Source organism: Onychostoma macrolepis, chromosome 05 (assembly GCF_012432095.1).
Source record: "Onychostoma macrolepis isolate SWU-2019 chromosome 05, ASM1243209v1, whole genome shotgun sequence".
NCBI classification, from domain to species: domain Eukaryota; kingdom Metazoa; phylum Chordata; class Actinopteri; order Cypriniformes; family Cyprinidae; genus Onychostoma; species Onychostoma macrolepis.
The window spans coordinates 21,349,776-21,364,226 of NC_081159.1; the positions used below are offsets into that span (position 1 = coordinate 21,349,776).

At 37.2% G+C, this 14,451-nt stretch overlaps 2 protein-coding genes across 9 annotated transcripts in view; both read left to right on the top strand.

Moving 5' to 3' along the window:
- Nucleotides 1-9,567, top strand: part of tncb (tenascin Cb) — a 64,797-nt gene extending 55,230 nt beyond the window's left edge. For 7 of the 8 annotated variants that reach the window (XM_058775202.1, XM_058775205.1, XM_058775204.1 and 4 more), the window contains 12 exons: nucleotides 1,049-1,321; nucleotides 2,083-2,205; nucleotides 3,061-3,204; nucleotides 4,065-4,184; nucleotides 4,295-4,438; nucleotides 5,776-5,906; nucleotides 6,069-6,201; nucleotides 6,303-6,454; nucleotides 6,663-6,759; nucleotides 6,883-7,044; nucleotides 8,158-8,321; nucleotides 8,408-9,567. In XM_058775202.1, coding sequence (XP_058631185.1) covers nucleotides 1,049-1,321; nucleotides 2,083-2,205; nucleotides 3,061-3,204; nucleotides 4,065-4,184; nucleotides 4,295-4,438; nucleotides 5,776-5,906; nucleotides 6,069-6,201; nucleotides 6,303-6,454; nucleotides 6,663-6,759; nucleotides 6,883-7,044; nucleotides 8,158-8,321; nucleotides 8,408-8,518 — 1,754 coding nt within the window. In that variant the 3' untranslated portion in view covers nucleotides 8,519-9,567. The remainder of the gene's footprint in view (nucleotides 1-1,048; nucleotides 1,322-2,082; nucleotides 2,206-3,060; nucleotides 3,205-4,064; nucleotides 4,185-4,294; nucleotides 4,439-5,775; nucleotides 5,907-6,068; nucleotides 6,202-6,302; nucleotides 6,455-6,662; nucleotides 6,760-6,882; nucleotides 7,045-8,157; nucleotides 8,322-8,407) is intronic. The other variant, XM_058775208.1, reaches the window with a different exon arrangement.
- A 773-nt stretch (nucleotides 9,568-10,340) lies between these two features.
- Nucleotides 10,341-14,238, top strand: b3galt8 (beta-1,3-galactosyltransferase 8). Its single transcript, XM_058775210.1, has one exon. The coding sequence runs from the start codon at nucleotides 10,685-10,687 to the stop codon at nucleotides 11,714-11,716; it is 1,032 nt and encodes a 343-aa protein (XP_058631193.1). The 5' UTR covers nucleotides 10,341-10,684; the 3' UTR covers nucleotides 11,717-14,238.
- The last annotated feature ends 213 nt before the right edge of the window (nucleotides 14,239-14,451 follow it).

The window sequence follows — 14,451 nt, forward strand, 5'->3', positions numbered from 1 at the left end:
TTATTCTTAATTAACGAGATTAATTCTAAATATAACCTATATATTTATTATATATAAAATGTTATTTTTTAAATTTGCATTTAGAAATAATTCATACACTTAGAATCTGGCTTCTGGATTGTTAAACATTTCTGGTTTTGAATTTTCTGACAAGCGTTTAGAAATTAGACTGAGCAGAAATAAAAATGTACAAGATCAGATCAAAGTCAATTTATTATAATTCAACATGAACTTCCCTCTCCTTAGTACTTCATATACTTCCAAAGTAAAGGCAAGTAAAACTAATATGTAAAATGTGTGTAAGGCAGATGAAGAGCAAACCACAGCATATTAAGACTGGACGACATTCTGGCACATACAAGGCTATTGTTAAAAATACAATGTATTGCTCATGTGGTCAAGACGTCCCTGAGGCTTTAGGTTTTCAGTTTTACATATCCTTACCACAACGATTGCTACTCGAGAGACGTCCCTCTCAGAATTCATATCTTTCATTGTCATTGGCCTTCTTGCAAGATCAGCTAAAACGAGACAAAAATGCATTTCCAGCATGAGCCCAACTGTCAATATGATTATTATGGATATGTCATTGTCCTAGAACAGCTCTGTCTTGGATCCTGCACAACTGCTATTATATGACGATACAATTATGATGGTGGAACCTAATATAATGGTGGAAAATTCATCAATGTCAATTTTTTTTCTACTAACCAACAGATCTCATTCCATATTCTAATCCAAATATGTAAATTAAATTTACTGGCTCGCTGATTTCAGCATCACCTGCCACAGATATAGGAACAACTGATAGATGACTGAACAATTTATTTTAAAAAAGCCTATTTTCATGCATGAGTAACATAATTACTGAATTGTCTCTCATACAGCAGCGTCTTCCCCTTCTCAAATTATATAACTTTAACAAACACCACAAATAGGGGAAAAATGGTTTAGGAACCACATTTGCTGTTCTTGGCCATGTAACCTCTTCTAAGTACATTCCACAGAGTTTACAGAGGAAGAACAACTTTATTATTTTGTCAACCAGAAACTGAACCTGAAGTGGAGCATCTTTCGGTCTCGGACATCACCCCGCACAGCTTTAAACTGACATGGACAGCACCAGAAGGCATCTTTGATACATTCACTCTCAAAGTCGTCGATTCTAACGGCCTGGGCCAACCTCTCCAGATCAGTGTGTCTGGAGACAAGCGAACAGAAGCAGTGACAGGTCTTAATGAAGATACGGAGTATGAAATCGAGCTCTTTGGGATCATTTTGGGACGGAAATTCCAGCCCATTTTGGCTGTGGCTCGAACAGGTATTTGGATTTTTAAGAGAAGCTGGTGGAGGAACCACTAACTCTTTCATTTTCAATGTTTTTAATGTTTCTGTAAGCTAGCAGGTTTGGTCAAAACTCTTTTTCTTTCATCCATTACCTCGTTTCACGTTTTTTTAAACAATATTACAACATCACTCATTGTATTCTTTTTCCTTATTGTGTCTGCAGAGTAGCTCAAGAGTCTCTCATTAACAACAACGGTTGCATCCAAGTCTTCTTTCACCAGTTTTACTTTCTCCGTCTCTATCTGCTGTGTGATTGGGGGTTTTGTTTACGAAGCAGGACCAACTATTTTGTGTATTTGTCCTGATTGCGTGCTTGTCTCTAGCAATCTTTCTTTATATTAGTGAGCTTCACTTTCCACTTGTGTCTGATGTTGGCATGTCACACTATTGTGCCTCTATACTGGGGGGCAAGTTAATCTTCTTGCATCTGTCACGCGAGATTCTGAGGTCCAGTGCTGAGAAATAGCTTTAAGGCCAGGGCCTTTGTCTGCGTGTCCTTTCTCTGTAATTGCACAGTTGGTCATCCTCATGTCCTGAATGTTTCCTTTGATGCATCTATTTGTTGCAACACAATAAATGGGGTTCAAGAAGTTTCTTTACACCAACTGTATTTTTGTTTCTCTTACAGTCTGAAATTGCTTGTTTCTGGGGAAGGGTTTTTAACTCCTATTTGTCAAATGCTAGAACACAGATTTTTAACAGTATATTTCTTTTCTGTGTGTCATTCTTACCAAGGTCTGGGAACACCCAAGGGGATACGCTTTTCTGATGTGACAGATACATCGGCTACTGTTCACTGGACTTTGCCCCATACCCATGTAGACAGCTACCGGGTCACCTATGTGCCCGTTCAGGGTGGTAAGTGACGCGGACAATGGCTTTTTAATTACATTACAATTCAAAAGTTTGTATTTTATTATATATTAAAACAAATTAAAATTACTTGAATTTTTTATATTTTAAAATGTTATTTATTCTTGTGCATTCAAAAAATCAAGTCTATTATGATGAACTGGAGTTCAAGAATTTATTTATTTATTTATTGGATGAATAGAAATTTCAAACAACAGCATTTATATGAAATAGAACCATATTAAATGTCTTTACTACTTGATCAATTTAATGTGTCCTTTCTGAATAAAAGTATTCATTTCTTTTGAGAGAGAGAAAAAAAGAGAGCTGAATGGAAGTGTACACACATATATTAGTACTATTTAAAGCACATTTGGATCTTTTGGATCACATTTGAAAAGCAAAGCCTTCTTCCCTCCAAGTTGGCACACAGTCCATCTTAAGAAAGTGAGACTTTACCGTGTGGCTTTCTATGCATTTGGATGGTTGCCTGTTGGAAAATCATAGTATTATTTGTACTTCCTCAGTTTATGATTTGTCATAAATTATATCTTATGTAAGATATTGCTTAAGTTGCGGAGGAAATTCTAGACTGCCGTCTTGGCATAATAAATTGATTGAAATCAAGAGATGTCCCCCTAAAGTCTCATAGTGTCCTTTTGGCCTCTCTGTGATCAGTGCAGGTTTTTAGATCAGGCCTATCTTCAGTCATGTGAATCTATCAGTGCATATCATAAATCAAACCACACTGTTTTATCCATCAGCACAACATTCTTGCATATCACCATTCCAATTAATCACAGACTCTCTAGTGACAAACGCTAGTTCTAGTTTATCTCAGTGTTCTGTCTCCCCCTGCAGGCAGCCCTATGACATTGAGAGTAGATGGAGGAGAGTCTCAAGCCATGCTGCCTAATCTGACCCCTGGAGTGACCTACCAGGTCACTGTCATCGCTGTGAAGGGCTTGGAGGAGAGCGAACCAGGATCTGATAGAGTCACGACAGGTACGACAAGAGTATTATTCTAGAAAATAATCAGTGCTGGGTGTAATGCAACGACTAGGTAATTAGTTAATGTAAAATAATTACTTTTCAGTCAAAAAGTAGTGTAATTTGATTACATTTTAGATTTTGTAATCACAATACTGTTTAATGACCTTAAGTTACTTGAGTTACATTTTAGTTACTTTTTAGCATTTTAAATACATTTAATTAAGTAAGGTACTTTTAAAGCATGAATTATACACCTGTCATGAGCGAAATCAATAATATAATGTATAATCTGAGAAAGAAATGTGAGGTGCTGAATGCATGACTTATACACCATAATGAACCAGCTGGACACAGAAACACTCATTTCAGTTTATTGAGAGGAAATGTTTTTTAAAAAAGCAACATAAAAATTTATTAGTAATGTAATTGCTTTTTCAATTGTGTAATTAATAAATTAATTTTATTAAAACATTTTTAAAAAGTAATAAGGAATTTGTAGTGCATTACTATTTTTGAGTAATTTACACAACATTGATTATAATCTCACAAATTGCATGTTCTCATAGTTTATGGAATAGGAAAGCTCTCACCAAAATCAGCAAGAGTGAATAGTTATTATTAAATAATTGAACAATAATATAAAAATATTTATTATTAATTATAATTATTTATTAATCAATTTTAATTAATATTATATTATAAAATAACAAAGAACTACTTTTTATTTTTAGCACCTCATATTCTTTATTATTCAGTACAGTATGACTTTTATTTGCTTTCCTGTCTTGCAACAGCCTAATAATCGACTCCAAGCTGTCTCTCAGTGATTTTGCTTCTCTTTTGTCTCTCTGTTTGTATCTGTTGGCCCTCAGCCCTGGATAAGCCACGAGGTCTGACAGCAGTCAACATCACTGACACTGAAGCTCTGCTGCTGTGGCAGCCGTCCATTGCTACTGTGGATGGATATGTCATCACTTACAGCGCAGACAGTGGTAACGACTCAGACTGTGCTTAATTATTCTTGAAGGAAGGCTGTTTCAGGTGCTACAGACTAAAACAATAAAGCAGTGAGTCTCAGTTGTGTGTTTTGTTCTTTTGTTAGTGGCTCCAGTGATGGAACGGGTGTCTGGGAACACTGTGGAGTTTGAGATGAGCTCCCTCACACCTGCCACCTTATACACTGTTAAAGTCTATGCTGTCAGAGAGGCAGCCAAGAGTGCCGCAACCACCACAGAGTTCACCACAGGTAAGGTGAACACTCATCACCCTTACACACAAACAACACAAGACATCTGGACGCTCATACAAACATCTGTTTCAACTGGGCAAAAATACATGGGCACCTTTGACCTAAAAATTAAATGTTTTCACACTTTCAGGTTAGTTTGTCCACTACTACATTGTCAGTGGTCCTTCATGCATCACAGATCAAATTTGGCTTTATTTTGGAAATCATGAAGAATGAGTTTTAATAATCATTCAATTAAATATTTTTTTCACGCTTTTTGCAGAATCAACTAATAAAAATGCACAATCTCTTCATACAAATATTTCCCATTTCTCATATTTCAAGCCTCAACATTTTTTACACAATAACTACTGATTTTTTTTCTTATGAATCGTAATTTTAAATTGAATAATTCATGTTTTTATGATGGTTTTTGCATAGTTCAGTAATGAAAGTATGGGTCTGGGAAAAGGATAAAACAACAAAATACACTAATACATAATATGACCTTCAACAAAATTTAAATTTGTTCCTGTTAATAATCAGCTCCTGGGACATAAAAGTGCACATAAAAGTTAAAGAAACACGCACACACATTTGACAGTATCGAGATCATGCTGTATAATCTTAAAATGAAACTTCCTAGCTCATAGTGAGGATTCTTTCTTGTAATTTGAGCAGTGACAATTATAAGCGCATAAAAAATTTACTTGAGAACAAAAATCTTAATATTAGATAAAGCCAGGTTGAAAATTCTGGTTTCATTTCATTTACATATTAGACTTTTACTAATATGTAGGTTTGTTACAGAGGGGATTTTGGATATCTCTTTTTATCACTTCATAAATCAGAAAATACTATCAACAGTCAGAACAATAACAACAACAACAACAAAATCACCATTTTGAAGGAATTAAATATTGTATAAAACCTGGCAAATCATATATGAACAAACCCCTCAGTAAAAATCTTCAGAATACAGATAGGAATAAAACTTTAAAGATTGGTGTATATATATATATATATATATATATATATATATATATATGTATGTATGTATGTATGTATGTATTACTGAAGTTGAGATATTTGGCTCAGTGCAGGAGAAAAATCTCATTTTGAGAAAATGGGCTTTAAAGATATGTATTGTCATTTAAAATCTATAGATGTAAACAGATAAAGTGCTATGAAAGAAACACTTGGTACTTCGTATTTTGGATGTTTTCCTTCCACTAGTTTAAAAAATACTTTATGTAAAGCCCAAAAAAACAGTGCATAAAGAGAGTTTTTGCCTGTAATGTCTCACCTTAAGAATTCTGAATGCAAAATTAATAACAGAATACCCTATGCTGCAGATGTTGATGCCCCTCAGAATCTGGCTGCCAGTAATGTTCAAACAGAAAGTGCCATGTTGACATGGAAGCCACCAAGAGCAGACATCAGTGGGTATATCCTCAGCTTTGAGTCCGCTGATGGCATTGTCAAGGTGAGTGGACCACCTGAACGAACAACCCAACTTTAAACATAATTTACAGCCTTAAAACTGAAGCTTGGTAATTTTTCTGGTCTGCAGTGATTATTAAATGCATGGTCCAATGCCGATTCTGTGCTGTACTGAAATGTTCCTGGTTTTCTTCTCTTGGCTCAGGAGGTTGTCCTTAGCCCCACGGCAACATTTTACAGCATGTCTCAGCTGACTTCCTCCACAGAGTACACAGTCAGACTGCAGGCCATCGCTGGGCCAAAGAGAAGCAGAATCATCTCCACAGTCTTCACCACCAGTGAGCCAATAATCGGAAAACACAACTTCATTACATGATCACAAACTCTGAACAAAATAAATTAGCTTCTGGTCAAACACTTTTCTCTTTCTTTATCACAGTTGGAGTACTGTACAAGCATCCTAAAGACTGCTCTCAGACTCTGTTAAATGGAGAAACAACCTCAGGCCTGCACACTATTTACCTGCGTGGAGATGAGAGTCAGCCTCTGCAGGTCTACTGTGATATGACCACTGATGGAGGCGGCTGGATTGTGAGTAATTCTTCCTCAAATAACATGCATGATAGAAAGATTGACTCTTCTGATACTAAAGGAGGTATTTAAAGTGATAGTTCACACAAAAATGAAAGCCTGTAAATGCTGTAAGTATATGTGTCAGGCTTTACAGGGTTAAATTAAAGTCCCATAATACACAGAGCAAACACACAGGTCATTGTAATAATGTGGTACCTCCATACAGGTGTTTGTGAGACGCCAGAGCGGTAAAGTGGAGTTTTTCAGAAACTGGAAGAACTACACTGCAGGCTTCGGTGACCTGAATGATGAATTCTGGTTGGGTATGTTTACATCTGTGCACACATATCAAATTACTAATATTGCCCTAGGAAGCCCTAAGGTATTATGATATGGAGCAATTTTGAACATGTTGGTTTTACAAATCTCATTCCGTGTGTCTGTAGGTCTCTCTAACCTCCATAAGATCACCTCCTCTGGGCAGTATGAGCTGCGTGTGGACCTCAGAGATAAGGGCGAGTCTGCATATGCGCAGTATGACAAGTTTTCAGTCTCAGAACCACGCAGTCGCTACAAAGTGCATGTTGGAGGATTCAGCGGCACTGCAGGTCTGCAAGATCTCTTTAATTCCTCAACATATAGTTGTCATACTGTTTATATACTGTGTATATATATATATATATATATATATATATATATATATATATATATGTGTGTGTGTATACACACACACACACACACACATACATATTTTATTATATTGTTGTTTTATGTATAGTTTAATATTAATATTTTATATTAAAATTTATAAGTATATTTTATAATAAATATAATAAGTATTTATGTGAATTCGTTAATTAAATAATTAATTAATTACATTTTGTCTAATATACAGAGTTCTGGCATGAAACTCTAGATGGCACAGTCTGATTGGTCTAACTCAATCTGACCTAATGACATCATTATCACATGGCACAGCTGATTGGTTCTCTCCTGTATCGGTAGCCAATGACCTCTCTGCTCAACATTCAAATATATGACTAGTGCTTGTTGTAGCAGTTCGCAGCATGCTTCAGAAACCCTCCACCTTCCCCAGCTCCACCTGTATAGATCTGCTACGGGGTGATACATGTATGCTATAGGGGATTATTTTATGCATGTTATATTTGCAGCAGCAGTATTTCTTACATGCTCACAGCAGCATGTTGTGGATATATTGGCAGTAGCAAGTCTCGGTACTTGCTCTGCCGCAGCAGAAGCGTAGCAGATCTATTCCGCCAAGACCAAATACATTAACATTGTCATGTACATTACCATGCCAATCCCTCTGAGAGTTGTCATGACAGAAATATTTTTATATCATTCAAAAGTTTTGGGGTTCAATAAGATAGTTTGATCAAAAATACAGTCAAATTTTGAGAAATATTACATTGTAAAATAACAATTTTCTATGTGAATATATTTTAAAATGTAATTTATTTCTGTCCATTTTTTTAAATGTAATTTATCCCTAATATAACCCTAATATTTTTTTTGAAATTGTGATTTTTTTTTTTTTTTTTTCAGATTTCCTTGATACATAGGAGGTTCAAAAGAACAGTATTTGTTTGAAATAGATTTTTAAAGTATTAATTTCTTTAAAAAAAAAAATCGTACTGAACCCAAACTTTTGAAAAGTAGTGTATATGATTTTGTAATAATTTTGTAATGCTCTTTTAAAGGTGACTCAATGACGTATCACCACGGACGTCCATTCTCGACCTACGACAATGACCACGATATAGCTGTCACCAACTGTGCTCTGTCTTACAAGGGAGCTTTCTGGTACAAAAACTGTCATCGAGTGAATATAATGGGAAGATATGGAGACAACAGTCATAGCAAGGTACAAATTTCATATGTGCTTTCTCACCTGTCTAATAATACGCAGTAGAGGCAGATTTAGATTGTTTTAAACTGTTTTATCTCCAGGGTGTAAACTGGTTCCACTGGAAGGGTCATGAGCACTCTATCGAGTTTGCAGAGATGAAGATCAGGCCCACCAACTTCAGGAATTTTGAGGGGAGAAGAAAGCGATCGTAAACCAGTGCGCTCCATCTCGAACCAAGCAACCCTCCACTGCTGACCATTCGCCCCTTGTTTCTCCTGCATCATCTCATCCCCTTCATCTACCAAAGTCACTGCCAGGAGCCCAGCCTGCTCTTCACACTCTCCTATTCATGGAGAACAAGTACAACAAAAGTTTTCACCCCCCATTCAAAGCTACAGTCCATACACAGTTGTGTGTGTACCACTTCTGTGCATGTCAATCTGACAGTAAACCAATAGACTCATAGTGAAGTGTTTAACATTACACACTGTGCCTGTACATCATAAGCACACCAAAGACAGACACTCCAGTAACATCTATATGATACAATGCCTACGGAGAGGAGATTTCGAGTTTGGCTTGGTGCTTTCCAAGTTTAAAAAAATAATGATATTATTCTTTCTGTATATCCCATACAGTTACAGTGGGAAGAGTTGAATGTTTGTGTGTGGTATTTTTGCTTCAGAGCCTCTTCCCTAGGCTGTGAATTAGCCTCAAGAATTATTTATCCTCTAACTTCTCAATTAGGGCGAGAAGGTTAATGGCACATGATAAAAACTCGGCATTTAATATGCAGGACTGCATAAAAAATATCTAGTGGGGAGGCTCAGAGATTTTTTTCATCTCTTTCGTCTGTCTGTGACAAATCTAAGAACCCATGCTCTCTGTTTTCTCTCTCCCACAACTCATGCATTCATCAGTTCTGAAGTAGCACATTTCTGGAACCGGTATATACACAGTACGGCTAAGTGTTCATTTATATGCACCTTTCATCGTGTTTCCTGTACCCTATAACTATATTGGCATTCAGTCACAGAGCATAAGAATCTTGATTTGTTGATTGTTATCCTCTAAAAAATGTTTAAATGAAACAAAAGTTAAGGCAGGACCTATGTTCAGTCTTTTGTTTAAGTGATACTGTGTTCGCCAGTTATGAGCTTGTATAATGTTCAGGATTCAGGAAAAGTAATGGCCAGGTGATTGGAATTATTGTAAACATAGCCTCATATGACAGTTCTGTTTGCAAAAAAAAAAAAAAGAATTAATATACAGAATAAGTCTTCGTGTTCGCCCCTACCCTGCTATTGACTAAACCACTGACCCTATACAATACCTGTGTAAATTATGTCTCGTTTTGGTATTTGAATATTTTTGTTTGTTTGTTTATTAAATGGGTGTACAACAGGTGTTTCTTTGTAACCCCTCTTACAATAAAACAGATTTTGTTTAATAAATCACGTTTGCAGAGTGCGCTTATTTGGACACTCATTCAAAAAGCGAGCCTAATGTAACACAACTTTCACATGTTATTAAAAACTGGAATATCCTATCTTGTCAGTCTATCTTGTTTTTTGGAAAATGCGCTGTCAATTACTTCCTAAACGGCTGTGAGGGTTTACAACCAAAATCAACAGAGATGTTTTCCTGGTAACATCATGTGTTGCCAGATTGCGCGATGAAAATGCGCATAAATACGTGGTGAAGATTTGGACATTTATGTTGATTTGTGTGGGTTTCTTTACCATTTTAAATGAATTTCAAATTCAATTTAATCGTGAAACTAAAATCAAGCAAATATATCTCCTCACTCAAACATTAAATCACTCATTCGCTTTTGAATATCCCAGAGTCATCTGGCAACTCTGAAGGTAACACTCCCACGTGATACTGTACATTGTAAATATTATAAATAAGTAACCTTTATAGCTTAGCTGGATTATGTTATGCATAAAGTCCACTTCTTACTTTAAAAATGGGTCAGCAGCTTGTTCACAATCGTTGAAGTTTAAAACACCTCATGAGAGCGATTGAAGACCTCTCAAGAAAGGTTGGGCACTTTTGCTAAACAAACACGTAGGCAATATGGGCAGTGTTGCCAAGTCCGCGGTTTTCCCGCAGAATTGGGCTACTTTAACACTCTCTCCTTGGGATGTTTTTCATGTCCACGGGTTGAAGCGACCCCAGTAACATGATATTTAGCCCCAGGAATGCGACTTTTGTCAGGGGGACTCCGCCAAAAGACGTGTATTTTACCCCAACGGAAGGCGATTTTTTTTTTTTTTCACTAAAAAGTGATTGGGCTAATTTTGGGCTAGTTTTGAGTAGCAATTGGGCGGGGTTTGCTAAGAAAACCTGGCAACCCTGAATATGGGCGAACCATGGGTTCAAGTTTTGTAACTTTAGACTACCTACGTTTATTTTGTTTAAATATGCGAGAACGATCGCGATATAAACCTTTAAAATACTTTGCTGTAGCTGGATTAATAACACTTGTAGTTATCCTCGTTTTTAGCAGCACAATACGGCCGTCTCTGCTGAAGAAGACTCCAGCACCTAAAGAGCTCTATGGCGTGATCTCACCATCAACATACAAATTCCTTCTGAACCAGCCAGAACTGTGTGAGAAGAAGAGTCCCTTCCTGGTTCTTATGATCCCAGTGACTCTCAAAGACACAGAGGCGAGGACTGCTATTAGAAGGACATGGGGTCAAGATGGCTTGATTTCTCTTGTGACCATTTTGCATTTGTTTGTCATTGGTCAGCCAGCACAAAGTGACCCAGTACTGCAGGAGCACCTTGAGAGGGAGAGCAAGGAATATGGGGACATCATTCAAATGGACTTTGTGGACAGCTACCATAATCTCACCATCAAGACAATGATGATTATGAACTGGATAGCCACTTACTGCCAGGGTGCCTGGTACGCCATGAAGATCGATGCAGATATCTTTCTCAATGTGCGTTACCTGGTGGACTACTTGCATGACCAGAGCAAATCCTCAAGGAAAGACTACATTACTGGATCAGTCATCTCAGATGCTGTTCCTCACAGGGACAGCTTCAACAAATGGTACATCTCAGAGGATCTTTACCCAGATTCCTGGTATCCTCCGTACGTGTCTGGAGCCGCATATGTCTTTTCTACTGACTTGGCCAGAAAAATATCCTGGGCCTCTAGATTTGTGCGACCGATTCCACTCGAAGATGTCTATGTGGGGTTGTGCCTACACGTCCTGGGTGTAAAACCAGTTTATGCAACAACATTTCTGGGATTTAGGAATCTTTTTGAGGTGCGCAAACTGAAGTATGAAAGGTGCACTTTTGCCAAGCGCATAATAGTGAATGGCTTTAACCCACAGAAACTTCTCCACATTTGGCATGACTTTCAGAAGTCTTATTTTACATGTTGATACAATTGAAATAACTAAAATTGTTTTTGAAGTACCTTGAAGCTGCTAAATTATGTGTAGTATTTGCTAGTACCATTCCTTTAACAAAGTTCACATCATTGAGATCCAGCACTGTAACACATGCGAGGAGGGAGAACAAAATATTGTTCAAGAACACAAGGGGGAATAGACAGCTGTTGAGGTGTGGTATGTAGAAAATAATAAATATAAGAGAAAAAAATCAATGAGGTGGAGGAAGGTAAATAAATAAATAAATAGGTCATGTGGAAGTGGAAGAGGTTATGTAAAACACTTTCTTAGATAAACTATTACAAATACAATTTTTTAATACTGGCTGTGGGCCACAGACCTCAGGTATTATAAGTGATCTCTCACCTATTTCATAGTGTTTTGATTCTTCTGCCTCCTGGAGGATGGCAGAAAAATACAAACAGTTTGAATTGCGTGAGAGGGGTCACTTATAATACCTGAGGAGGGAGGATTGGAGTCCTTAAGAAGAGGAGATAGCCTACTGCTGTGATATGTTCTGAGATACTGCTGTGATATTTTTCTTTATAGTGTGAATCCGGATAAATAGCAATCTCTTTCATCTGTTTTCAATGATTAAAAGGCAGCTTACTGGCTCTATTATGTGTCCACTACTTTGAATGTTGAAATCATAGCTGCCCTTACAGATACAGTGCCCTCCAAAAGTATTGGAACAGTGAAGACAAAATTGTTCTGTTGGCTGTGGAGTCAAGACATTTGCAAATATGATGAAAAGATGAATATGAGACAAAACTACAGAATGTCACATTTTATTATTAGCCGTTTCAACACATACATGTTTTACCAAATAAAAAGAACAGCACTTTTAGAGTTCATCCCACTCATTGATGTGAGCAAAAGTATTGGGACAGCTGAACATAAGGCAGATGTAAAAGATTAAAAGCTATTATTTAGTTGCAGATTCCTTGCGCACAACCACAGCAGTGAGTCTGTGACCCATAGACATCACCAGACTCTTGGTCTCATCCTTTGAAATGCTTTTCCCAGCTTTTAATGCAGCCAATTCCAATCGTTGCTTGTTTTGAGGAGTTTCTGCCTTTACTCTCCTCTTCAGCTGGTGAAATTCATGTTCAATCGGATTTAAATCTGGAGATTGACTTGGGCAATCTAAGACTTTCCATTTCTTTGCCTTTATAAATTCCTTGACTGAACTGACAGGGTGTTTTGGGTCATTGTCCTGATGCAATATGAAGCACTTCCCAATGAATCTGGTGGCATTTTCTTGTATATTAGTAGGCAAGATGGTTTTGTACCCTTCCAAATTCATTCTGCTACTGTCATCATGCATTAAGTCATCAGTAAAGTTGAGAGGGTCTGTTCCAGAGGCAGCCATGCATGCCCATGCCATGACACCACCTCCACCATGCTTTACAGATGAGGCTGTATGCTTGGGATCATTGCAGTTCCCTTTTTTTTCTCCACATTTTTGCTTTCCCATCACTTAGATAAAGGTTCATCTTTGTCTCATCGGTCCATAAACACAGTTCCAAAACTCTTCTGGCTCACCTTTGTGCTTTTTTGCAAACTCTAATCTTGCCTTTCTATTTTTGGAGCTGGTCAGAGGTTTGTATCTTGCTGTGTAGCATCTGTAATTCTGTGTCAAAGTCTCCTGAAGACAGTAGATTGTCAGAGCATCAACTACTTTTGTTTTCTCAGCCGATCAGGTCGTTGTTGGTTGCTGGTGGTTTCCAAACTCTTGATTTCTCCATGCCCTTTGTTTTTGCTAGAGCTCTATCTGACTTCCTCTTTTCTTTTAGCATCCAAATTGCTTGCTTTTCTCTCAAACTCAGCTCACTCATCTTCATCCTGGTTTGTGTGTGTCATCATCGAATGCAGAAGTAATGAATATAACTGATACGACTGCTTTTAATATCTGAAGAATTAATGCAACAGGACACAGCTGATCACTTAGAAAGACCTGTGAGGCAATTGTTCCAATACTTATGCTCACGTCAGATAGAGGGATGAAACTCTAAAAGTGCTGAACTTCTTAGCTGGTAAAACATCTGTGTGTTGAATCACCCAATAATAAAATCTGACATTCTGTAGTTTTGTCTCATATTCATCTTTTAATCATATTTGTAAATGTCTTGACTCCACAGCCAACAGAGCAATTTTGTCTTTACTGTTCCAATACGTTTGGTGGGCACTGTATATCAGCAGGTTATTTTATTAACCAGATTGCACTATTTGAACAAAGCATGATAGAGCTTTAGGCTCTTTTCTTTCTGCACTGAAGTTGCACATATCATTATAAAAGAATTATTTACCACCCACGTATGATCTTTAAACAATAAACATGTTATTTTTGATGGCGAAAAATGTTTGTTTCTTCCGTGTATTACATTTTGAGATGCTGGTGCGTGATTTAAACAGAAGGGGGCGCAGTTTCCCTAAAAATAGCGAGTGGAGGAAACGTAGCGCTCCGAGTGGATATTTAGGTTAGTTCTGGTAAGAGAATATTCATTTAAAGATGAAGTGGTTAATATTGATCTATTTACAATCCAACTAGTTGCTATATGGTCATGGCCAGTAAATTTACTGCTCAGAGCACAGAACTACTTGTGAGTTTGTTTGTATAACGAAGCAGAAATGGATTAGCGCTGTCATCGCTTTCTTTTGCATTTACAGCCTGTGGTGCAGTTTGTTCCTGGAAATCAGCTGCTCAAACATAATAATAAACAAAG

What these genes read in the sequence shown, in the direction of transcription:
- b3galt8 (XM_058775210.1), top strand. Translation starts at nt 10,685, where the DNA reads ATGGGTTCAAGTTTTGTAACTTTAGACTACCTACGTTTATTTTGTTTA.